This window comes from Xenopus tropicalis, chromosome 6 (genome assembly GCF_000004195.4).
Source record: "Xenopus tropicalis strain Nigerian chromosome 6, UCB_Xtro_10.0, whole genome shotgun sequence".
Lineage (NCBI taxonomy): Eukaryota > Metazoa > Chordata > Amphibia > Anura > Pipidae > Xenopus > Xenopus tropicalis.
Window position 1 is genome coordinate 96,261,818 of NC_030682.2, and position 26,208 is coordinate 96,288,025.

Consider the following 26,208-nt stretch of genomic DNA (forward strand, 5'->3'; position numbering starts at 1 on the left):
TATGTTACCCAACCACTCAGATTGTAAGCTCTACGGGGCAGGGACCTCCTTCCTACTGTGTCTCTTACCACATGGCTGTTGATAAATGTGTATCTGTAGCAAAATGTGATCAAATAGTCTGTGGTGGCTCTGCCAAATTACAGAATTTTTACTACTGTGGAGGTCTTTAAAGACTGGATCATTATCTCACTGATGACAAAGTGTTTCTTAGAGGGTGGAGATGTTACACTAAATTACCACTACTAAAATCAGTCATCTGCCTTACATTGCTTGCTGAAAATGCAGCACAGACACAGATGGAATCAAGGATTGCAAGTAGCAGGCTCATAAATAACATTTTTACTCCATGCCTGTCTCTTGTAAGTCCATTTTCCAATAATTTTTCAGTCTTTGCTAGTTTGGTTTGTGTATTCAGGTAAGAAAAACTTCCGGCACCACTGTCTAATTATTCATTCACACAGAGTTACCCAATCACAGTTCTCATATAGTTCCCTGGCTGCTGCAATCTGAGTGGCTGTTTATATGCACTGATGCTGGCACCTTTCCATGCAGCTTTCTCGACCTTATGAGCCACTTCCTCTCCTGCTGCTGACTTGTTGCTATTTTCTTATACTTCTTTTTCCTTATGCTTTAACAGAAACATGCAGCCAGCAGCAGAGGAAACATGAACACAGACAATACATGTTCCCAAGGGAAAGAGCAGCCCGTGGTCCTGATCAGCCCATACAGCCTGAGCATGTTTTCTGCAGGCAGAGTGAGCAGATGGGGCAACAGTCTGCAGCATGAAACCTCCCTGAAAAGACTAGGAGGGCTTATTTACTAAGGGCAGGGGTGCAAGCGCTGATTCACCAAGGGCCACCATGATCCACCATTTGCCCACTACTTTGTTCAGGAGTTAGCTGATTGTTCAGGAGTTAGCATATTGTTCATAGGCCTCAAAGAATCCTTTATTATTATAATGTCTTGCAAACTTGAAGCGGATCTGGTCCTGCCTTTTGGTGAACTTGGTCTTGGTGGAAGATCAACACCAGGGATCCTAAAAACTACATGTGCTTTGCTCAGAGTTGTCACCAACCTGACTGCACAACTGCGAATGTAGTGAAAAGGTACCAGAGACAATATGATGACACCACCCCAATATTTCTGGGGAGATCTGTATTTAAGTAGAATTCAATTCAGATTTACTGGGGGGGGGGGGGGGAGGGGGGTGCCTTCAATAGTGCCTTATCAACCAAATAAGTACCAATAAGCCCATGCTTAGGGCAGCAGCTTTAGGGGTGCGGCTCACAGATACCTGTATGGTAAATACAGAAATCACTTTAAAGGAATACTGTCATGGGAAAGCATGTTTTTTTCAAAACACATCAGTTAATAGAGCTTTTTTTATTTTTAATTTTGAAATTTCACTGCACTATTCATTGAACTATTCTGAAAGGTGCATAAACGTATACACTGTACTTGTTTAAGCAGAATATATTCCTTTTAAATCTCATGGTACTTGTACTAAAATTGCACTGTAATTTACTGGCAGCTTTCATGTGAGTAATGGAGCAGATATACAGAGGCTTTGGCCCACGCACATTGTTTGATCTTTTCCACCACATACAGACACAATGAAAACTGAAAGCAGCTCTACTTAATAATTAATGTATGCACTCTACAGCTTGCTCTGGCAAAACACAATGATCTGCCCTTGTTAAGAAATTTTGGCAACAAGGTATTCAGGTTATACCCAACCAATAAGTTTAGTACCTACTGCAGGTCTGGACTGGGAATCCAAATAAGCCCCAGCATTTCCAGTACACAGAGGCCCAAACAGCTTCCACCAGCCCACTAAATAGTTACAGTCTATGGCATCTTACAGTAGCCCCCTTGGCATTTGCCAGAATCTACAGTTTACTAGTCCGGCCTTGTGTAACTGGCCAGCTTCATGGTCTTCTGTTCAGTGTGCCAGCTACCTGTGTTTGCTGCCAGTCTTCAGGAGCAAAGTGATGCAATCAGTAATAATAACCAAGAATAAGTGCACAGTGGCATTCCTCCCAGAGACCATAAGTGGGGTTGCCATAAAAGTTTTGGCCAAAAATGTAGAATAACAGGAGATGTCTGTCAAACTCAATAAATTGCTGACAAACAGTAAATCTGTGCCAGGAATTAAACCATTAGGTTTATGTTTCAGATGCTGCTCTAAATTTTTTGTAACAGTTTTCCGGAGGTTATAGAAGCTGCGGTGAAGGTCACTGAAGACTTGTTCACCTGTCAAGTCTTATTCTAGTCATCTTCAAAAACTTGGCTGTGTGACAGGTAGCCTATGGCATGTGTAAATTTTCCCCACTAACTTACCTCATTTGCTTAACTTGTACCAAAAACTAGCTGTTATCAGCGGTAATAATTCCATACAAGTCGATGACTACAAGCATACAATATTTTGTTTGTCAGGTCAAATACATAATTTTCATTTTTGGTGTTACTGGTCCTTTAAACAGGTATGGAAATCATTTTCAGAGGAAAAAGAAACTGTAGAGGAAATTGTGCAATTCTGTGTGTCAGATCAGTAGGTTTCCCACACTCCACTGCACCGTGCAAGCACCTGACCGAGCAAGGGAGATGGGCAGCCATCCAGATGGCTTTGTACACACACATCTGGAATGCGCCGCAGCCCCCAGTACACTTGCCTGGAGCGATGGATAAGCATATGGCTCACTTGTGTGGGAAGAAACGTGCCTTTCACTCTGGGCTTTTATAGTCTGAGAAAGAACATCAGCAGCAGAACAATTAAAGCTTCTCTGATCAGAATAAAATAAATATCTGGTTCTAAGCAGCAAGTCTGCAGACTTGCAAATTCTTGCCTGGCTGTTGGGTAGCTTATCTCCTGGCACACACAGTGTATACAATAAAATATTAACCCCCTGCAACCTGCAATACATAGCTAAAAGGGCCACAATAGTTTGTTCTCTTTTGCTTTCATTTCATGAAAATGAGAGGCAAATGTATTATTTAAAATTGTTCCTCCCCGGGCACTAAAAGGCCCCTTAAAGGAGACATGTCCTATAAAAATTATGAATGTACCAGTGAATTATACTCCTCTAGATATAGAAGGAATGTGCTTTAAAAAGTTGTGTTTCAGACTGATTTATTGAGAAATTCCACAAAAATCCCACTAGCCCCGCCCATCTGTTCCACTTCCTGCTGGCTGAATTCTCTGGATGTGCAGGGGAGCCGGCAGCCCTCCATACACTGCACTGTAGGATAGGAACCAATCAGCAGCTAGGCTGACCTGATAGGGAACTGAAGCCTGTCTGTGCTTGTGTGAGTGCAGGGCTGTGATTGGCTCTCCTCCTCCTACTGTGCGTCTGGCAGGGACCGTTAGAACACGCCCGCTCTTCATTTCACACTGGGACAGAGAAGTGATAGGATCTATAGGGAGCTCCAATAAAGGGGCCATTGTTACAGAGAGGATTAATTTTTAGCCCAAAGGGAAACCAGCACCGTATATTATTCATAATTGCCTACAAAATTTGCGTTTTTCCCATTTTCCTAACCCGTTTTTTAAATATGTCTCCTTTAACTATCACTGCCTTGAACCCCCTCACCTCTCCCTTATCACATAGTTTTTAAGCTTAACAACTGTCCCTATCGCTAACCCCTAGCTAAAACAGCAGAGTAGCGCAGCAGCATACCTGGCCGACATCTTCTTAGCAACACACTTCGGGTCTCTCCGCTGATACGAACCCTGCTTTCGTGCGCAAGCAGGGCCCATGTCGGCGGTGAGACCCAAAGACCGTTCGCTTGAGACAATGTGCAACTGATAACCATTTTTTAAATAAGCCTTTTATTCAGCAGATCTCTATTTTGGAGTTTTAGCAGCTACCTGGTTGCTAGAGTCTTGTTTACCTTAGCAACCAGACAGTGGTTGATCATTTACTAAGTCCAGTTCAGGGTGCAAAATGCAAAAAACATGCACAATCTCCAACTATGAAAAACTGCCATTGTTGGTCTTTGCACTCCAAAACACAGTGTAGTGACCTGTGCTACCCCATGAATACAACATTGCCTAGTACTGTGTGGGCGAGGCATGCTGGCAACCCCCTACCAGTCCCCCAACTTGCATGTCTAATTAATGTGCAAGTATTCCCTGATATGGCCATCTATGTGCTAGGCCACATTGGGCTAATCCAATTAATAGGCCTTTGGGGCCATGACTGGATCATAATGGAGGCCAATGCATATTGGGAGAACGCCCAATGGGATATGTAACCCTCAAATAGATACCTGCCTGAATTTTGCCACGGCAAGCAGATAAACTGCCAACTCAATCTGGTGGTAAAATGGGCATCTTAAATCTGCCAACTTTAGGGACATATGGGCATATGAATGATTCCCTAATTTGCACAATAGGGGTATCGCAAGCACAGGGCTCTTTTTCAGCTTGTTAATGCTAATGTTATACAAATTTACAATTACACACATTTTTTAATGACAGATAATTTGACTTTTTGCATGACCTAGCAGAGTTACATTGTGAAATATAAATTATGATCATTTTTTTCTTACGCCTTTATGAATAGGCCCCTTGGTATTTAAGCACAGAACACGAGTGAGAGATGATATATTACTTGCCATAGCAAAGACAGATTGGAATCCCTATGGATTATGCTGCCGCTGTGAAATATTTTCAGATTCGGCTCAGTAGTAGCAAGCAAATATGACATCTTCCTTTAACGTGCAGGTAATAAATATGCAGAGAACATTTGGAGAGCATGGTGAGTTAATGCCCAGTCCATATACTGTATATTTAAATTGAAATATCAGTGTGAAACGATTTTGTACCTTGGGGAACCAAGCAAGGCAGTTGAAGCAGAGCTCTGGAACATTAAGAAAATCATGACTGCATATGTAGCAATTCTGGCAACAAATCATTTTTTTCTGTGCCTTAGTCAGAAGCATTAATTTGTTGTTTCTATGGGTATAAGGCTGGGAGGGTTATGTTACATGTCTGTACAGGAAGATCCACCCCAAGAAAAAATAAATAGATGCTTATACAGCCCACACACACACCTCACAGAATAGGTCAGCCCTTCCCTTCAGCCACTCCATACAGAACTTTTACATTACAATGCACAGGTTTAAAAAAATATGGGATGGGGCTAGGTACAGAGCCTCTATGTGTGTTTTTTCATTACTGAAATGTAACTGTTTTGGGGGAAGCTGGGAAATTTAGTCAATTGACAGTAACAGGGCACTGAAAATATGCAAATAAAGTATAAAGGGGTACTGGGTGTAACACACAAGCAGTACTTATTCAATCTTTTACTGGTTTATTCCACCTATTTCATATTAAACAGATTCTCCCATTATTAGATTTCTGCACTTCATACACAGATTTGAAACCCACCATTATTGGGGTTAGGGCGTGTACTACTCTGAAAACTGTGGGTTCCAGTATGATGTTGGTCATTAAGAGGATAAATCAAGATCTTCAATCAAACTTGAAAAAAGTAACACTGCAATGGTTCTCCAATTCTAATAAAAAATAACTTTTATTCATATTTAACATAATTGTAAATGTATCAAATACTCAACTCTTTGGTGATTAAGCTGTGTAATGAAGGCAAGCAGCAAGAAAATGAAGGCTGCCAAGAATGTCAACAGTACCCACCCTAGTGGCATAAATTCTGAATTAACCGTTTCCAGATCATGTAGTTTAGATTAACACATTCAGTGCCCAACTCACTGAGTCACTGAAAGTGTTTTATGATTATAGTATAGTGCAGTGGGAATTTAGATTATGTACATGTATAGGATCCATTATCCAGAAACCCGTTATCCATTTCCCATAGACTGCATTATAAGCAAATAACGCAAATTTAAAAATTATTTCCTTTTTCTGTTATAATAAAACACTATACTATACACCTTATACTAAGATATAACTATAATATAATTCACTCTTGTTGGAGGCAATTCTATTATGTTTAATTGGTGTTTACATTTTTTGTAGATTTAAAGCATGTAGATCAATATCAATATCCCATATATGGAAAACTCCAGGCATTCTGGATAACAGGTCCCATATCTAACAATTAATAATAATAAGAGTTCAAAACAGTAATGTTTTAATGCAGATGTAGAACACTTTGTACATAAGGGAAGATGGGGATAGCTTTGCCCATATCATGCAGGAATATGTCTGCATTCCACACACTGTTTTTGCCACTGAGTTTTTGATATATTATAAATAATGCTTAAATCCCAAATAACATAAAAGATATGCCACATCAAATAATAAAATATAATTAGAGATAGAAATACAATGTAGCATCCGTACCCGGTGGTTTTCATAATTTTAAAGTTCATGCCCTCACTTTGTGGTCACATCATTTAGGTCAAGGTTCCCCTTAGCAAATATCAAAGCCAGCTAAATGATACATTTATATCAGTCACACTGCTATAGATCCAAGAATAACTACATGGGCTATAAAATAATCATCACCCCCTGGAATTTTTATTGTCATAAAACACTAAAACACAGCAGATTTAGAAATAGAGTCTTTCATGTCAAAATGAAAACAGATCTATGCAAAGTGAGTTAAATAAATTACAATAAAAAAACCACTAAATAAACTAACTCTGGACATTAAGCAACATTAAAGGAAAACTAAACCCTAAAATGAATAATAATATAAATTCCATTTTTTATATATGTATTTATTGCACCAGCCTAAAGTTTCAGCATCTCAATAGCAGCAATGTTCCAGGCCATCAAACATCTCACAGTGGGGTCACCATCTTGGAAAGTGTCTCAGTGTGCTCTGAGCAGCTGTTGAGAAGCTAAGATTAGGAGTCATTGCAAATTCAAGCAGAAAATAAGGTTGGCCTGTCATATAAGCTGATGCTACAGGGCTGATTAAATTCTAATACTAATTGCAATGGTTTCTGACCTGCCATGTAGTAATTATCTGTATTAATTACTAATCAGCTTTATATTGTAACATTTATTTTCTATAAATAATGTATATTGTGAGTCGGTCCCTAAGCTCAGTAACTGACAGCAGCACTGAGCATGTGCAGTGAATGAGCAGAAAAGAAGATGGGGAGCTACTGGGCATCTTTGGAGGCACAGATCTTCCCTGCTAAAGGGCTGTGGCTAGCTTGGGCTGGTACAGAAGCACAACACATAATGTACAACATTTCTAGCCTACTTCTTTAACATTGTTGTGTTTAGCCTTTCCTTGAGTATCTTTGGATTAATGCATGGGCAAAATGTAGAAGAGATACCATTTGAGTTTTAGTTAAAAGTGGCTTTCTTCTTGCCACTCTCCCACAAAGCTGAGACTGGTGAAGACTCTGGGCAACAGCGATTTTATGCAGAATTACTCTTATGTCTACCAGTTAGTCTTGTAACTGCTTCAGATTATTGCTGGCCTCCTTCACTAGTCTCCTTGAATGATCAGTCACTTTTGGTGGCTGGCTTGTTCTTGGCAGATTTACAGCTGTGCTATACTCTTTCCTTTTATTTATGATTGATTTAACTGTACCCCAAGGGACATTCAGTGGCAAGGAAAATGTTCTTTTAGCCATCCATTTAACTAATTATGTGACTTTGGAACATAACACACTTTTTTATCATTGCAATTAATTGTAATCAATTTGCAAGAACTGTTTTTACTGACATGAAAAGGTCTGTTTCTGCTAATGACTGTCCAAAATCAAAATGGAACACACTGGGATTACATGTTACATAACAATAAAATATATATATAAATATATAAAGGGTGATGTAGGACAGCTTTCTGTTTCATTCTTACTTAACTTTATGCTGCTTTTCATACATCCACTGCTGTGGTCATAAAGAGGGTCCAGCCCCACAGTTTGGGTAAATATGACACAGACAGAACAGACTAAGCTATTCTAGTGATGTACTGTGTCAGTCATGAAACAAATATAGGGATAAAAATTTGCTGCTAACTGGGGGAAAAAATGATGTAAATAATTTCAGTGTCAGATTTTCCTCATATGTAAAGAGGGGGTGACACCTCCAGTGAAAAAAAACTGTGCCAAAGCCATAACCTGAGCAAGCCATAAGCCAAACAAGCTTTATTAACATTTACTTGTTAGTTCTTGTATATCCTAGAGATGTCCAAAAAAGAGCTTGTCCACCACCACCTAAAATTAAGGTCCTGGGCTACTTGCAGCAACATGAGGCTTTTTAGGATGGCACTCAAGATAGGCCAGGAGGGTTGCAGTGAATAAAATATTTTGACTGTGGAAAGGCCAGGAATCTCCAAAGATCCCACTTTCTACTATGGGATACACTGCAAGCTGTGCTTGCTTGACTACTGCTGCATGAACATTCACTGTATTGTTCTTTTATAAGATTATTTGTCTTGCATACAAGTAACTATCCCTATGGTCTTGTGTAGGAGGACTGCATAAAATGAAACATCAAATGAGGCAAAAAAGCAAGAATGACATATCCTTAAATGTACCTGAAACAGTTTGGCTATGTGGGTTGCAAGTGTGTAGCTAAATAAAGTGTGCTCACATGGTATACAATCAGTCACTAGCGCTGTTGTTACTTGCCGCAGTCCTAGCCCACTGCTCTACCTCCAGTCAAAATTTCCATGCTTCATTTAGAAGAGCAATGAGGGCTACCTCTCTACTAAACTAGAAAGGTAGGGATGGGGATATAAGTTCCACAGTTGTAGCCTTGATAGATTTATAACACCCCACAATGAAATACACCATAGAAACCTACCTTTCTTGTACAGATTATTATTATGTTAAATATAAAAAAAGGCTGCACATCTTATGGAAGGCTAAACAGTTAACCTTTATTTTAGAACGGCTCATTTTTAAAACCATGCTTATAGAAAAGATATAATAGGTAAATAGTGGTACACAAAGGAAATATAATGTGCCTCGGCTGAAGTATTTATAATCTAAGTGGGAGCAGCACCCCAAGTGACCATTAAGAAAGGATGCCACTTTTAGACTGTAGACAAAATAAAAACTCATCTCTGCCAAATCAATCATATGGCAGCCCCATTTAAATGCAGAATGTTCAGAATCACTAGAATATATTTAGCTGCCCGTATTTTACAAATCAAAACAATGTGGTCTTGGTTATGATTTCTCTAAAGTAGTCTTTTCACATTTTTTAAAGAAAAACTGATCATATGCAACTTTCATTATATTACCCATAAAGTGCCATAAAATCAGTTCTCTGATGTTAAACATCACTGTTACCCTCTATAACTCAGCCCTCAGAAAAGAAATGCCCTCTAATTATATGCCTTTGAGAAATAAGGGACCCTGAATCTTGTTAAATAGATGACACAACCTCAAGATTGGCAGGGCGACTTCTGCAAAGTGTAACTAGCAGACAGCACATCTATAATAAGGCCACATGTAGCTAACCAACACGTGGAACTGCTGATTAGAAACCAACGTGCCAAAAATCCACTGGCGCATCTCCACTAGACTTCCACCTTTTAAAATAAAGTTTGTAAGATGAACTGTTTATCACAGAAGAAATGAAATAGCTGCTACTTGGGGGTCTGCAAAAGAAATTAATTGTATAGGTTAATGGTAGGAAATTAATACACTTTTTTTTTATTCTCTCTGTACCACATGGAGACATCTTTTAACCTTCCCAACCAGAATATCACAAATTAATCTAAGACAATGTCCTGATCTACAGAATCTATGGCTAGCACTGTTTCACTAAAATCAACACTGTTCCACCAAAATGTTTGAAGAGAATTTCTTTGCATGCTATGCAAAAGCCAACAGAACACCTATTAAGTAATGACTGCATGGCAATTCCCCCAGCCAACTGCAAGCATCTAAATGTCATTTTCTTTTGGCAAGAGTAGCTACCTTCTCACTGGAGAGAGGACATGACAGAGAGGGACACAGCGGATGACCTTGCCACCTGTGTCATACTTAAAGGGGAAGTCCTGCTTCCAAAACAAAACTTCTTAAAGAGCCCTGTACAACACAGAAACCCCTAATATACCTATCACTGTAATCTGTTCCTTCAAAGAGTATGAATAAATACCATTTTCTTTATGTTGAAATCCAGCTGCAAAACAGTTCTTATCTTTCTGCATCATTTGAAATACTGGCAGGGTAAAAAGGATTAGCACATTAATGTTACAAATTGTAACACTTCTCCACAGCTTACAAACTGCATGCATGAACTACATGACCCATAATGCACGCTGAGATGTTCATTTGTTATTGACATCAAGTGTGCAGGGAATTGTGGGATTTGGAGGATGCAGGCTGAGGACAGTTCACTATCGTTACATTTCATTGAGTCTCAAAGTAGTCAGCCAGATAAGCAGGAGAACAGGGGACAGGCTTAGGTAACTGACCCAAACAATATCATTACATTAAAAATCATAAAAAAGGCTCCATATTTTTAACTGATATATACTGCAAAGTTGCTTAAAATGTATGTTAACTTTGGTAAAAAGCTTAATTTGTGTTTGGGTGGAGTTCCCCTTTAAAAGTTTCAGATAAGAAAAGTACATGCTAAGACATTGGGCTGCTGTGAATTCACCGCAATCAGAATTGGCTTTTTCTGGAAGCTTCTGTGATTTTTCAGATGATCAGGTAAACATGACCTGATTTCTCTCTGTTTTCTAAAACAAAGAGGCTGGAAAATGTCAGAGGAAAGCCCTGCGGACATGTACAGACAACTCTTTGTTCAGGAGGATGTTGATTAAAGTTATGTGATTACCTGACGAGACATAAATAAATTGTAACAAAGGAAGCAACCCTCCCCACCCCCCCCAAAAAAATTAAAATAGTTGCATTTTAAAGAGCCAATGCAATAACTCTGCAGGTACATAAATAAATGGACATGTAAAACACAAATTGCCTTAGTACTTTGATTACATTTGATTACAGGTTTGGAATCTGTTGTCCAGAATTCAGTTTCTATCCCCATACCATATTTCTACATAAGACAAAGAGGACCCAGATGACACGGTATAGCGAAACGCATGTCGGTTCAAGTGGCACATGGAGGCGGTACACCAATTAAGCAAGGGCGCGGGACAAAGGCAATAAAGGAGCTCTGAAAGAATACTTATCTGTGGGGGCTTTGCAACACGGAAGTATCAGTTATCTATAATGATTGTGGATTGCTGCCATAACAGGGAAAGTGCTTATAATACAGCAAATAAACAAAGCATTAAAATATGGCTGGCTGGAAAACACATAAAATACAAATTTTTTGGAATATTTAAACTATGCATGATAGGCAATTTTAATTACTTAAAAAATTAAAGGTGCCATTTAAGACAACCATGGATGCAAGTGCTAGGGGTGCAAAATCAGGCTCCTTAGTGCTTACTCCAAAGTACTTATAACTTAAAGTATGGATAAAAATTTTGGTGAAAGGCACAGAGAGCAGCACAAGCAGGCCTAACAGCTGGCACTTTCTAACCAGTGTGTCTGAATGACATGTAAGTTAAGGAAGGGGAGGGGTGATGACTGGGTAATTCTGGAGCACAAGGGCCTGCAACCAAAGCCATTAATAGTGGGGCAGTGAGCAAAGTGTGCCCCACCATCAGTAATTATGGACTAAAGAGGTTCAATAAACACATTATGTATATATGCTGCCAATTATCCTGTCAACCCTAAAATGCAGTTTCTCTCAGGGCCTTTTATAGTCCCACAGGCCAACCAGTGGTTGGATGGATTTATTAAATGTTTTCAAAACTAAACACAAATAGCAGTAGTATAAAAAAAAAAAAAAGTTCAAGAATTTGCACCACTGCAGCCCTAAGGTTTCATTTGCATTCCTCCAGTCCTTGTTGGCCACATCTCACAGTTCTAATGCCGTGATGCCAGCTACAGACTACAGGTGCCTGAATTGCAGCTGATCTGAGTTCTTGGTCTTGGAAGAGGTATGAATGTAAAAATCCAAGCTGTCCTGTAAGCCTCCTGCATTCCTTAGGCAGGTAGAGGGGGTAGGGGATATACATAATGGAAGACACCTGCAGGCCAGTCTTTTCAGATATAGCACAGATGTTCTTGGTTTATTTTAGTGTATTTTAAAATTGTTCTTATTGCTGATTTTTTTTTTTGTTGCTGTTAAAATTACATTGCAGCATCTTCATTCCATGAAGGATTTCCATCCCAGAGCACAATCAGGTGGGAGTGAAGCCTGGGAAGTGTGAGAAGGAGAACAGGACTGGCAGGAAGAAACTAGAGATAAGGGATGAGTCAGGATGTGCCAAAGGCCTCGCTAAATACACTTTAAACACGGCACTTCTGGAACCAATGACACATCCACATTAACATGCAAACTTTTCTTTTTTCAATGGTGTAACATCAATGTAACATCTAGAGATTTATTATGGGGATGAATGTAACCTGCCAGCGAGTGCATGAGCAAGGACATAGGCTGGACCAGAACGGACAAGGACTGTTCCTTCCTCCAGATTCCCTTTAGACCAAGTTAGTAAAAATATTTATGGTTCACTTTTCTTTGTCCTTTGGACAGCAAAAATGCAATAGCTCTCTACAAAACCATCCTCAATATGCTGGCATCACTGCATGTGAAAAGCTCTGCTAATAGCACATGTAAGCAGTAACAGGCTTGTGCCTTTTACAGATCTTTATAGATCAGGGATCCCCAACCAGTGGCTCTGGGGCACCAACCCCTTGGATCTTGCTCTCAGTGCCCCCAAACCAGGTAGTTATTTTTGAATTCCTGGCTTGGTGGCAAGTTTTGGTTGAATATTTGGCACCTCCGTGAACTTTTATGGTGCTGGTGTTGCTCTCCAAGTCTTTTTACATTTAACTGTGGCTCACAAGTAAGAAAGGTTGGGGACCCCTGTTATAGATACAAAGATAATCAGACACATACATAACTCTCATGCTGAATATAATGGCAACTGGGCGCAGAGGGAAGCAACAGAGGCAACCTCCCCTGGCTTCTGCAATGGCGCTAAAAGTCTGGGAAGATGAGAACAAGATGATGTTGGTTGCTTTGTGTTATAAAACCAAAACAAAGTTAGCGCTTTTTATTAATTACATAAGGGTATTACACTTTTAATATGTGACTAGGAAAGTCTGGTGTGACAGATTCACTATTTTAGGACTGTTATTTATTAGTATAATCTAAAAGATACTTTTGTCATTTTAACTGTAAAAATAGTTCTCCCGCAGCAGGACTTGATCTTACAGAGCTAACTAGGCAGGAAACAGACTGTTTTTAAGGGAATACAATGTTTGATGTCAATATGAAACCTGATTTATATGGGTAAAAAATCTACTCTGTTCTTGTATTTGAAGTACAGCCTTGGTGATCAGAGCTGAAGAAGTTTAAAGGAGAAAGAAAGGTAAAAACTAAGAAAGCTTTATCAGAAAGGTCTATGTAAATACAGCCATAACCCAAAAAACTACAATAAGGTGCTCCTGGAAATTATTTTAAAATATTAAAAATATTGGCAGCAGTAAGGGTCAGTAGCATTTTGTTGATTTTCAGAAGCATATTTAACTAGATTATATATCATTTATGTCAGATTACAACCCTAGAAGACTAACAGGGCTGCCTAAATGTAAACAGATGAAAATGACAAAAAAACTAAAAAAAGATACGTGCTTAGTAGCTCACCATGAACAAAGGTAGAAAGAATTTATTCAGATTTCAGACCTTTATTTACACACAAAGATTCTAGCTATTGCAAAATACATTTTTCTATGCATGCCAGAATAATTAAAAGGGCAATATACCAATTAGTATTTATAATCACTTTACTTTCCTACAAGTTTGGAACAGCCAAGTAAACTCATCACCTTGCCATATGCAATAACCTTGTTTGCACAACAACTATATTCACTTTTCAAAGACCACGTGTAACTGTTTACATGTAATTATTAATGCAGGAAAGTCTACTGAATAGAACTCAAAAGCCACATTTATAAAACATAATGAATTGATGAACAACATTTACAAAGTGTGTTTGCATCAATCCAAAAAAGAATTTAAAGGTAATTATACACCAAACAATGTAGTTCTCTATAAAAATAAATACAAATATATAAAATAGCTCATATGTAAAACCCTCATAAAAACACACTTTTTTTTGAAGTATGTGCCATTGTATAATCCTAAATAGAAAATGTAATTTTCAGTACGAAGAGCCGCCTCCAGGGATCATAAAATTCATGGCGCACACAAACAAGCTAAAGCACAAACATGCAAGGCCACATCAGCCAATTAATGTCTTAGTTCTGTCTTTTTTACACTTCCTGTTACAGTTAGAGCTGCATTATTTCTGGTCAAGTGACCTCTGAGGGAGCACACAGCCCATCACTAAATGGTGGATCAAGGTAAAAGATGTACAAGGGCAATATTTACTTATACAGGGATTGCACCCATTATCCAGAATGCTCGGGACCTGGGGTTTTCTGGATAAGGGATCTTTCTGTAATTTGGATCTACTAAAAAATAAATATTTAAACCCAATAGGATTGCTTTGGCTCCAATACGGATTAATTATATCTTGGCTGTGATCAAGTAGAAGGTACTATTTTATTATTACAGAGTAAATGGAATTTTTTTTAAAAATGTGAATTATATATATATATATATATATTCCAGTTTGGTAAGATTATTTATTAGGGCACTTAATATGATATAAACTTTCTGTTGGTATGAACCCTGAGAGTATAGTTTTACTTTAAAGGGAACCTGTCTTCTAAAAAATAATTTAAAATCCTTTTCTATCATGGTAGTCGAGCAAAATAAACCATACTTACACTATATATAAACAATTTCATTTGTTTCCTTTCAGTCCGGGAATTCACAATCACAGCCAGCAGGCAGACACCATTTTCTGAGCACTTATTAAGGCAAGCTTTGTATCACCCCAAAATCTTATGCATTTGCTATCTAAGATGTGCCGAATGGAAAGTTAAAGTAATTGTAATTAAAAATCTTAGCTGACAATCATATATTGCCTGACGTGCCTTTATACTTCAGGCACAGAGGCGGGACAGGCAATATATGATTGACAGCTCAGATTTTTAAATACATTTATAACAGGTATGGGTGATTTAATTAAAAAAATAATTTGGGTTTCATGTTTAATTTTTAAAGGACTTTTATTATACAGCTTTTTATGTCTGGGTGACAGGTCCCCTTTAAGGCCTCAAACATCAGCACACAAATTCTGTCAAAAGCCCTATCTTGGCAGTCAAACACTGTATGTAACCAAAACTGCCGCCTTTCTGATCGATATCTGGTCAGGGCTCATTCATTTATATACATGTATAGGATCCGTTATCCAGAATGCTTGGGACCAAGGGTATTCCGGATAAGGGGTCTTTCCGTAACTTGGATCTCCATACCTTAAGTCTACTGAATAACCAATAAAACATTAATTAAATCCAATAGGATTGTTTTGCATTCAATAAGGATTATATCTTAGTTGGGATCAAATACAAGGTACTGTTTTACTTTTACAGAGAAAAAGGAAAGCAATTTTAAAAATCTGAATTACTTGATTAAAATGGAGTCTATGGGAGACAGGCTTTCCATAATTCTGAGCTTTCTGGATAACGGGTTTACTAGTCGATTTACTAGGGATTTCTGTCTGGCCCAAAGACTGCATGGAACTGTAAATATGGTCTGTAGTATGATTCTCCCCCTCTACAACAGTATCTGATCTTGGGCCAGCTGAAGTGCTGGTATTTAAATGGCTGGATTTGGTTAGAATATCCTTATTGGATCATGATTTGTGCAACCAGCTTTACACAGATTGAGTGCTTCACATAAATTTGATTGTTATACCATATTTCTTATTATTTCATCATTTTCAACAGTACACAAGAAACATAAAATGTAACTTCCATTAAGTAACAAGAATGAAGAAGTCCAATGAGAAAAACAGGCAAAGGCAGAGAGAGGGTTGCACACCATCAGAACTTAAAATACTGGAAGGAACTAGATTCATACAACACTAGTATGTATTGCAGCTTACTTAGATTTATTTTCATCCAAGACAAGGAGTAATAAAAAAACAAACCACTCAAGAGGAATGTGATATGGGCTGTTCAAGTTTGGAAGAATGTGGAAGATTGTACATAAGACATACTGTGGGAGCTGTGGCTGGATCCTGACAGGAATATGGTCTGTCTGTGCAGCACTTCAATTATCTAAAAATATACTAGCATTGCAGCAGAATGAGAAAGTTCAGCCATTTCAAAATGAATACTTTATAGCGAGCAGCAAGGGGATTTGAGATTTTTTTAACTGCAATTTATTACATTTTAAATATACAGTTATGCTCTGTTTTGTCCCACTGCTTTGTCATATTTTGCGCAGCTACTGTAGTTTTAGACCACTTTATATTACTAGGCAGGCTTTTAGCTTTAAAAAAAAAAAAAAAGAAATTGTATGGCTCTTAAAAGTTACTAAAGATGGCTCTTTGCTGCTCCTGGTATCTGCCGCTTGCTGCTGCCTGAGGTAAGGTTCTCATCTTGCCTCATGGCAGGAGCACAACTACTCTCAGTTTAGCCAAACGTCTGGAAATATTTAGCATTTTGCTTGTACCTTCCAGGATTTGACCATGATGGAATAAAGGTCTTTTATTACCAAAGAAACTCTCCTCATTAGTGCTAATTATTACAGACTCTGTAAATATTGTAATACGTGATTACAATAGCAATTTGGACGAGAAATATTGGTGGTGGTGAAGAGTGGTTTCGTTCTACTGAATATCTTAGCAAATATCTTAGTCTGTAAATTACAAAACTTCCCAGTCTACATCAATTTATTTTTTGGGGAACAGATCCCCCTTAAAGGAGACATATCATACAAAAAATAGGAATGTACCAGTAAATTATACTCCTCTAAATATAGAAGGATTGTGCTAAAAACCACCAAAACCCCACTAGTCCATCCATCTGTTGATACGCAGGGGAGCTGGCAGCTCTCACCACAGGCACTGCAGGATAGGAACCAATCAGCAACTAGGTTGACCTGATAGGGAACAAAAGACTGTCTTGTTTGTAAGGCTGCAGGACTGTGATTGGCTCTCCCCTCCTACTGTGCTTCTGGCAGGGACAGTTAGTACACGCCCACCCTTTATTTGAAACATGGACATGATAGGATCTATAGGGAGCTCCAATAAAGGGGCCATTTTTACAGACTGTATTCAATTTTATACCAGCTGAAACCAGCACCATATATTATTTATACTTGCTCACAAAATTAGGGTTTTTTCCATTTATTCAATATGTCTCCTTTAAGACAAGTAATAAAAGGCACAAAGTTTGATAACCAACAAAATATTTATTTCAAACAGATCACCATTAAATGTTACCTCCTTATTAGCTGCAATGGGATAATATTAGGCTTATGCCACATTAAGTGATTAGTAGTAAATCTCCTCTACTGTAGGGGACTACTAACCTGCAAATGTTTTACCACTGGCTAACATTGAAATCACCATTGGGCAAACGTGGTGCTTTCTAAAGTAGGCCAAAGTTTTTTTTACAAGGAATTCTTGGGCAACTTTGCGCACACATGTTTTTCACCACCAGCGATTTCAACGTTAGCTGGTGGGAAGGAAACAAGGAAGTTTTTGTCACCCACGGTAGTAAAGGTTTATCATGGCCAACAAAATGTCCTCTGTGCCACCACCTTTATGGTTGTCACCCATAGACATTGCACAAGCAAGGTACACTGCCAGACAAGTACACTGCCAGTAAATCTGCAATACCAACTCAAGTCTTGGCTGGTATTTTACTGTCTAGGCCAGTAAAATACAGGCCAGGTAGCAACCCTAGATACCATTCCAGCAGCAAATGTTGTATTATTTATGACATTAGCCCCAGTAAATTTCAGTAATCACTTGCATCTGGCTGATGGAGTGGGGCACCGGTCTGGGGTATCAGGTAAGTGGCTACAATGACTGTGGGGTGCCTAACAAGGAAGGTTCATGCCCCCATGAAAAGCATATCCCCTTAAAAAAAAAAAAAAAAAAAAAGCTGCCCTACCAAATATGCACTTCCAAAAATAACACTCTCCTTGAACAGCATGTATTAGAAGAAGTTTAAAAGTTATAAAAAAAAAAAAAAAAATTCTTACCACAGTAACTTTTGAGAGGCCAAATCCCCTGGCTGCTCACTGAACTGATGTGGTTCATCCTAACCACAGTCAAACAAACAGTGCCAGCCAATAGTGCAGTAGAGCAGCCTAAAACTCTTCAAAACATAAGGCACAATTAACTCTTTCCATGCTGCATCAGGTTTATATCTAGCAGTGCCCTGACTGATAGATGTGCAGCAAAGTCTTTGTGCATGCACCCCTGCCCCCCCCCCCCACCCCCACACACACACACACTTATATATATCCCAGAGGAAGAGCACTGGTCCTAAAATCCTAAATGTGATAGCAATGTGAAAGCAAAACAGTCTCTTGTATATATAGAATGAGCTTGCCTTGATTCCCTTAGTGGCTTTGAACCAACACGCTTTCAAGGCACACACCTTAACATTACATTTTAAAATAATGTAAACATTCAAGCCAAGACAAGTTTCATTAAGGCAGAGGAATGGATTGGTTAGAATATATAGCAAAGTTAAATTAAAGACACCCTAGACAATTTTTAGTTTAGCACCAGGGCAAAGTCTCCCCCATCCTCCTCTTTAACCATCTTGCTTGGCTTTACACATTTTGTGCCCAAAACATGTAACTTTTTTAATGTTATTCCTGCCTGTTACATAATAAGTTTCCAACACACAACAGTCAGAAAAGCCAAGAACTGAATTTTAATAGTTTAAGGAGCAGTGGTCGGAAGAGTATACAACTCCAAATACCAGCAAGCTTCCTCTGCGGTAGTACAAATTAAAATGGAAAAAAAAAAAAGTTATTTTTGGAGGGAAAATGATTATTCCTTATAAAATATTTGCAGTAGCAAGCATCTTGTGCAGTAAAAGTGTCCTTTTTGAAAAACCACTCTGTTTAAAAACACTTAGCATTTTCTTCTCTCCAGAACAGCCAGAATGACCAGTGAATCGTACTAATGGCTACAACTGAATATATATGTCTAATTACGCTCTTTACTGTACCAACATTATTATTATTATTAACATTTATTTATAAAGCGCAACATATTCTGCAGCACTGTACAATAAGTGGGTTTTATACATTGGACATACAGAGTAACATATAAAGCAATCAATAACCGATACAAGAGGTGAAGAGGGCCCTGCCCAAAAGAGCTTACAATCTACAAGCAGACACTAGCTAATTTTTTGGCACGCATATGCATACTAATGTGTTTCTGCATAAAAATCTGTTCCGTGTGCCTACACCCAGGCCGACACAGTGCATCTAGGTGCAGACACAGAAGTGGATGCCAGTGGAGGGGCAGCCCCATGTGGCATTAGCCAACCCTCTATCATTTATTATTATTACCCGTGCCATGCATAAACCCAAGATATTGGGCCTATACAGACTACAGTCTTTCTTCTGTGGTACAAGTTCTTATCCTTCCCCAGTCCCCAAGGTTGAGTAGCAACCCTGTACAGCGCTGCAGAATTTGTTGCCGTTATATAAAAGAAAAATAATATCTCACGAGGAATAGGGCATATGCATAATGGTTTCTGATCAAGAAGGTAAGGCAGCAAGGTTTGTTTTTATCCCTTCTTCAAATAAAATATTTTAAGTTTGCTTTAAATTTAATGAAGGAATCTGAAATATCGTTTATGCACATTTCCCAAAAACCTGACAACCCAGACCTGAAACTGGAACCAGCCATTCCATTAATTAGTGAAAACATGCACACCAGTGACCTGCTGTCAGCAGGGGAACTTACAAGAGATTATAAGATTATTAAGTATAGGGTATTGACCTTTGGGTCAGGACCTTAAAAGGGCTGATGTATTGGCAGCAACAGCAGAATAATGAGAGGGAAAGAAAAGAAAAACAAAGTGACACTAATGTGAAATTCCAAAATTGTTACAGACCAGTTAATTGCAAAAGAATTTTACAGGGGGGAAACAGGAGCTTATATGAAATTCTGTTTTTATACTATTTCTTTTAGTAATAATAATAAGAAAGGGAGCATGAACATAAATACATTCCAAATGTTAGTGTAAGTGCTGGAGTATGCAGAACTCTAGTTCCCTCCAACAATTTGGTTTTTGTTAGGCTGCGGCAGAAGAGAGGTGAAACAAGCCTGTCTTTGTTATTACAGATGTTCACTTGCACACAAGCCCTGGAAAAAAGAATACCGCTATCCAACAGCCAGAAAGCTTCATCACCCTTTGTTAGGCAATTAAAGCAGGAAACCAATAAATTGGGATCAAAATGGTATAATATCAATTACATTCACCCTAAATATACTATGAAATATTGCAGCCAGTTAAAAGCCAGTCTGAGATGCCAAGTATTTCTCTAGGCATTACATTAGATGTAGCACATTATAATAAAATAAAACAATCTATAAAAAGCTATAAACACGGAAAATGTACATCCAGTAACTCTGCACGTCATTAGATCCAATATAGCTGCAGCACATCATTGGAGGGGGTGTCTAGAAAACGCCAACGGATGCAATAAACTAGTATAATCATAAAGCAGCACTCTATTAAGGCAAAACATTTGGAAGAACCACCAATTGTATTCCATAACAGTACATGCCAACATCCATAAGCACCACAAAAGTGTATGATTATTGTCTAGAGTACAAATCAGGCATTACTGGACGAGCCAGCTGTTTGCATCAATTCCTCTGTGTTCCTATGGTGGTTGCATAAATTTATGAAAGTTTAAGGAGTTACAACACAGCAGTATTTTTAGGGTGATCCAAAGAATTAATGACACCCCCTTTCATCACTATGGAGGTGCTTGAAAATTAATTTTAATTTAGCCAGTATTATGGGATTTTTACACCTGACAATGTCTGTACATTATGATCCAACTACACTGCATGAAGATTCTATAAATTACACTGGCAGTCAAAGCAAATCAAGTACTTCATTACACTTTTTTTGTACCTTGAGTAGGTGATAGCTTAGGAAATACAGCACTCCAAAACCACTAAAGTCTCGGGAAACACTAAAAATAGAAAATTAATTTAAACTTCAAAAGTGCAAGGACCATTCAAGGTTTACATGAACTCATTTTCTGGGTATAGATCCCCTTTAAGGAGCTTGGATAACAGACAGGAGGTCAGAGATAAAATAATGTACAATCTTCAAAGTTAGTATAAAAAAGGGCCAATGGTTTAAATATCAATTTCCATGCTCATTTATGCCAGTGTACCATAAATCACAGAATCGGCAATTAAGCAGACCCTTCATATGGCGATAAAAGTAGGGTTAGGTACATAGATCACTTACTAAAATGTATGCAGCAAATTGAGGCAGATAGTAATATTCTGTTAATATGGCACATATATAGATTGTAAGCTCTACGGGGCAGGGACCTCAATCCTCTTGTGTCTTTGACTCTTAACTTATTGCAACTGTAACTGTATCTTGTATTTATTTGTATTTATTGTTAAACTTTGTATTTATCTATTATCTTATTAACCCCCTGTTTGTATTAATGTATTCTACTGTACAGCGCTGCGTACATAAGTAGCCCTTTATAAATAAAAATATACATACATACATACATACATAAATACATGCATACATACATACATACACAGACATATAGGGGCAAATTTATCAAAAAGTGAGATTACAGTTTACCACAAAAATTCACTCACTTTCTATTCATTCCTATAGGATTTTTAGAAGCATGTTTATCAAATGCAGAACTCTAACTTTCACCCAATAATAAAAAAAGCTTTAAAAATCCTATGGCAATGCATAGAAAGTGGGTGAATGTTCTGCGGTGAGCTCTAATCTAACATTTTGATAAAACTACCCCATAGGGTACCCAAAATATATATAATATATATATATAATATATAGTTACATAGTTACATAGGGTTGAAAAAAAGACCATTGTCCATCAAGTTCAACCCATCCGAGTAAACCCAGCACACAACCTATACTAACCAATCTATACACTCACATACATAAACTATATATACAACCAGTAATACTAACTGTAGATATTAGTATCACAATAGCCTTGGATATTCTGATTGTTCAAAAACTCATCCAGGCCCCTCTTAAAGGCATTAACAGAATCTGCCATTACCACATCACTAGGAAGGGCATTCCACAGCCTCACTGCCCTCACCGTGAAAAACCACCTACGCTGCTTAAAATGGAAGCTCCATTCCTCTAATCTATAGGGGTGACCTCTGGTGCGCTGATACAGTCTAACCTCATAGCTTAAATCTTCCATCCCCTTTACCAGTTTAGTTGCATGTCTCTGCACTCTCTCCAGCTCATTAATATCCTTCTTAAGGACTGGAGCCCAAAACTGCACTGCATACTCAAGGTAAGGCCTTACCAGGGACCTATAAAGAGGCAAAAATATGTTCTCATCCCTTGAGTCAATGCCCTTTTTTTTATACAAGACAGCACTTTATTTGCTTTAGTAGCCACAGAATGACACTGCCTGGAATTAGACAACTTGCGATCTACAAAAACCCCTAGATCCTTCTCCATTAAGGATGCCCCCAACACACTACCATTCAGTAGATAGTTCGTGTTTATATTATTTCTACCAAAGTGCATAACTTTGCACTTGTCAACATTGAACATATATACATATATATAATTTTCTTATTCACCAGCTTTAGGGAATGCAACAAATAATGCTGATGACCCAAAGACTATGCTTGTGGCCATTTGCAAGAGGCCACTTATAACAGATACCAAGATTAAGATGGCACACAAGAAGGCAACAGCACCAATACATGTGGCAGCTTGCATCTTCTTTCTTGAAAGCGGTGTTTCAGCAACACACAAAATGAGCAAGGGTAAATAAATATTGCTTACACTACTGTCAATTGATCTGAAATAAGAAAGCAAAAGAAAAAGCCATTGCAAGAGGGGAAATAATGGTAAAGCTGCTTGTTGACCTTTGTCTGTTGATTATGTGCAGCCAGAAAAAGCAAATGAATATGGGAACTATGGTACAATGCCCAGTCACAGACACATCATAGCTCCCACTCGCTGCCAGGGTCTCACAGGGGGACAATCACTATTAGCTTCCACCCGTCATTTCTCTTCTGGCACAGAATATATAGCAGTAAATAAAAGGTGATAACATACGGACAGCTAAACCTACTTTACTCTGCACAGGAGGATGAGAAAAGAGTTGGCAAGTTTACAAGAATTTGCTAAGCATTTGCTTACTCTTGGCAAGCTACCGATGATAGGCTAGTTTAGATTTATTTGCGTATTATATAAGAAAAAATCCACTTTACAGATAATGTACTTTTTATCATTGTATTTTTGCATAAAAAGATTGCACACACTAACTGACAGGCATCAAAGGGTGAATGGAGATATGAGATGCATCAGATGTGTAAGCGGTATTTTATCTGCGCTAAGGCTAATGCCACACGTTGCATATTCTCAGCAAGAATACGCCCCGCTACTGTAAATATCTCCTACCTGCGCCAGCACCCGGAAACACTGAATACACTATGGTGCAGGCACATGGAGTGTATTTCTGCCTTAAACTGCATATGCAAACATTTTCAGGCAGAAATATGGTGCTTGTGTCTGCACTAGAGTGCATTCAATGCTTCCGGGTACAGGCACAAGTAGAAGATTTCTGCAGCCCAGGAGCATATTCCCAGCAAACGTTTTACGTTTGCCATTAGTTCCATGACCCCTACGCTTAGAAAAAACCTGTCCCTGCACCGGGAAGCACTGAATACGTTCGGGCACAGCTACATGTGCCTGCACCTGAGCATATTGAATGCTTCCCAGTGCAGGCAAAAGTAGAAGTTTTTTCAAGCTTTGGGGCATATTTGTGCAAGTGTTTTTTGGCTTCTCAAGAATACGCTGTGTCTGGTGAGCACCTTTAGGTTGAAGAGCACTAAACAATTTAAGGTACTTTTCAATTGTCTGAAAGTGCCCCTTACCCCATTAGCCATAAAAGTTGGAGAAAGGAGATTTGGGAGAAATAGACGAAAGACTGGCATTGTTCTCTACTTCAGGCACACTGCGCAACTGAAGTTCACAAGCTTCATATTTTCTTAAGGCGCAGTATAATAAATGGCATAACAGAATACAAAATAATAAATACTTGTATTCTGCAATGGCAATAATGTTTATTCTGCTGTTTATTAAATTGCAAACTTTGTGTGTTGAACACTTTTAATATTAGCTTGAGGGTGGTACTTTTTTCAAATAAAAAAAAACCAAAAACCTGCTTTTTTATGAAGACATTATTATATTCACTGCACACTGTTGCATCAGCCTCGAGTATAAACAGCACAATATAAAATGCACTGATGCAAAACTATGGTCAGTTTGATAACAGGTACAGTTCCTTCCAGAACCTGTAACCCACAACAACCAATCAGGTGTTTGCGGTCAAACAGTAAACTGGCAAGTCAATCAATAATGTATTAATCTACCCTGACTGCAACATCTTTTTTATTGCATATAAAACTGCACACAAAAGGTTTTCCAACTGTTATATGAAACAAAAGGCTGAATGGGTGTGTGCCATTTTTTAGCCTTAACTATTAAGCACCTATAAAACTTTATATTTACAACCAAGAATCAGCTCTCAACAGAAATGTCTCTCTCAACAACATTTACTGCAATTTACAGCCTTTTTTGGAAGCCAAAAAGTTATAGATCCCTTTATAAAATGGGGACTTTTTAAGGAAACAACAAAAGGGGTTAAAGATAAAAAAGACAATGGCAAAATTTATGGGAAACGTTTTTCATGCAGTATAAAGCTGGTACTGGTATTAATCATTAAAAGCAAAAAAAACAATAACCTAAAAATATTATACAACTGGATGTGGATTACATACCATATGACACAGAGTACAATTTTTGAGTGAGCACAGTATAAGTACTGGACATAATGACTAAAGATAGGTACATCTTGCCTCAAATAATCCTTTTGATCTCTAAATGTATACTTATGCTGATGAGCTCATTGGCTGATTGGATTTTACCAATATGTCCACTTTGAAATATATTTGCATACAGATTCTGATCCAATTTTGGATTATTCGCACATTTGCCAGTTTGACCAACTGACTATTATCTGCCCAGTTTTATCCATCTTAGGACTCAGCTTGGTCTGATCTTGGGCACTGCTCAAAATATAGACTTATAGACTTACTTATATTTATAATTATCACCTTATTGATAATTTCCCGTTTTACAGACACTTAAATAACATCTGCTATATGAACATATTGCTTCTATCTGCAGAAAATCTCGAATGTAATTGACAATATTTAAAAAAGTACTGGTAGAAGCAAGGACTTAATTGTGATTGGAGAATATAAAATCAGTAAATTATCTGGTGCGCGGTTACTTTATGCATGATTATTATACATGGGTGTCTCCGCGACACCTCAAGGTACCTGAGCAATGAACCAGCCCAGCTATGAGTCAGGTCTCACAAGTAGAATATTCATTCAGCAGAACAGCTGACCTAAAAGGCCACTACAACAATACCCTCAAAGTTTCCAGCAGAATGTTGCTTACCGCTAAAATCCACTCTGTGTGCCTGCCCCGGGCCAACACAATAGGTGCAGGCACATCGAGAAGCATTTCAGAGCGTAGGGGCAGATTCTCCGCCTGTGTTTGTTTGCAGGCTGAGAATCTACCATGTCGGTAGTATCCTAATAATATTCAAAGTTAAATATATATTTTTTATCCACTATACTAAAATTATATGGAATCCGTACATTACCTTGCTTTTGAATAAATACTCGGAGGAGTGGGTTTGCACTAGAAACAGCTTTGAAGAAATTTTCATTGTTGTTAATAGGGAGAAGGTCTCCATGAACATCCGCATACCCAAGCATGACGTCCATGCTGGAGATGTGATGAATGTGAAGAATAAGGTTGTAGAACTCATCAAATGTTCCTGGTTTGTAGCGGTTAAGAGAGAACCTTCTAAACTCGGCCCCATACTGCAAAAGAACAACAACAACAAAAAAAAGTTTCAGAACAGAATAAATAACTAGACACATTTCTTTTGTAAATGTTAGAATTAAACATGGACTTATTAAAAAGTACAATTTTGAACAGCAGCCTGGATGCTTTTTGTAATGTTAT

At 38.2% G+C, this 26,208-nt stretch overlaps 1 protein-coding gene across 1 annotated transcript in view; it reads right to left on the bottom strand.

The window, feature by feature from the left end:
• The window catches only part of pard6g (par-6 family cell polarity regulator gamma), a 60,262-nt gene that overhangs the window by 13,311 nt on the left and 20,743 nt on the right, over nt 1–26,208 (bottom strand). The window contains 1 exon segment of the mRNA NM_001017338.2: nt 25,841–26,063. Coding sequence (NP_001017338.1) covers nt 25,841–26,063 — 223 coding nt within the window.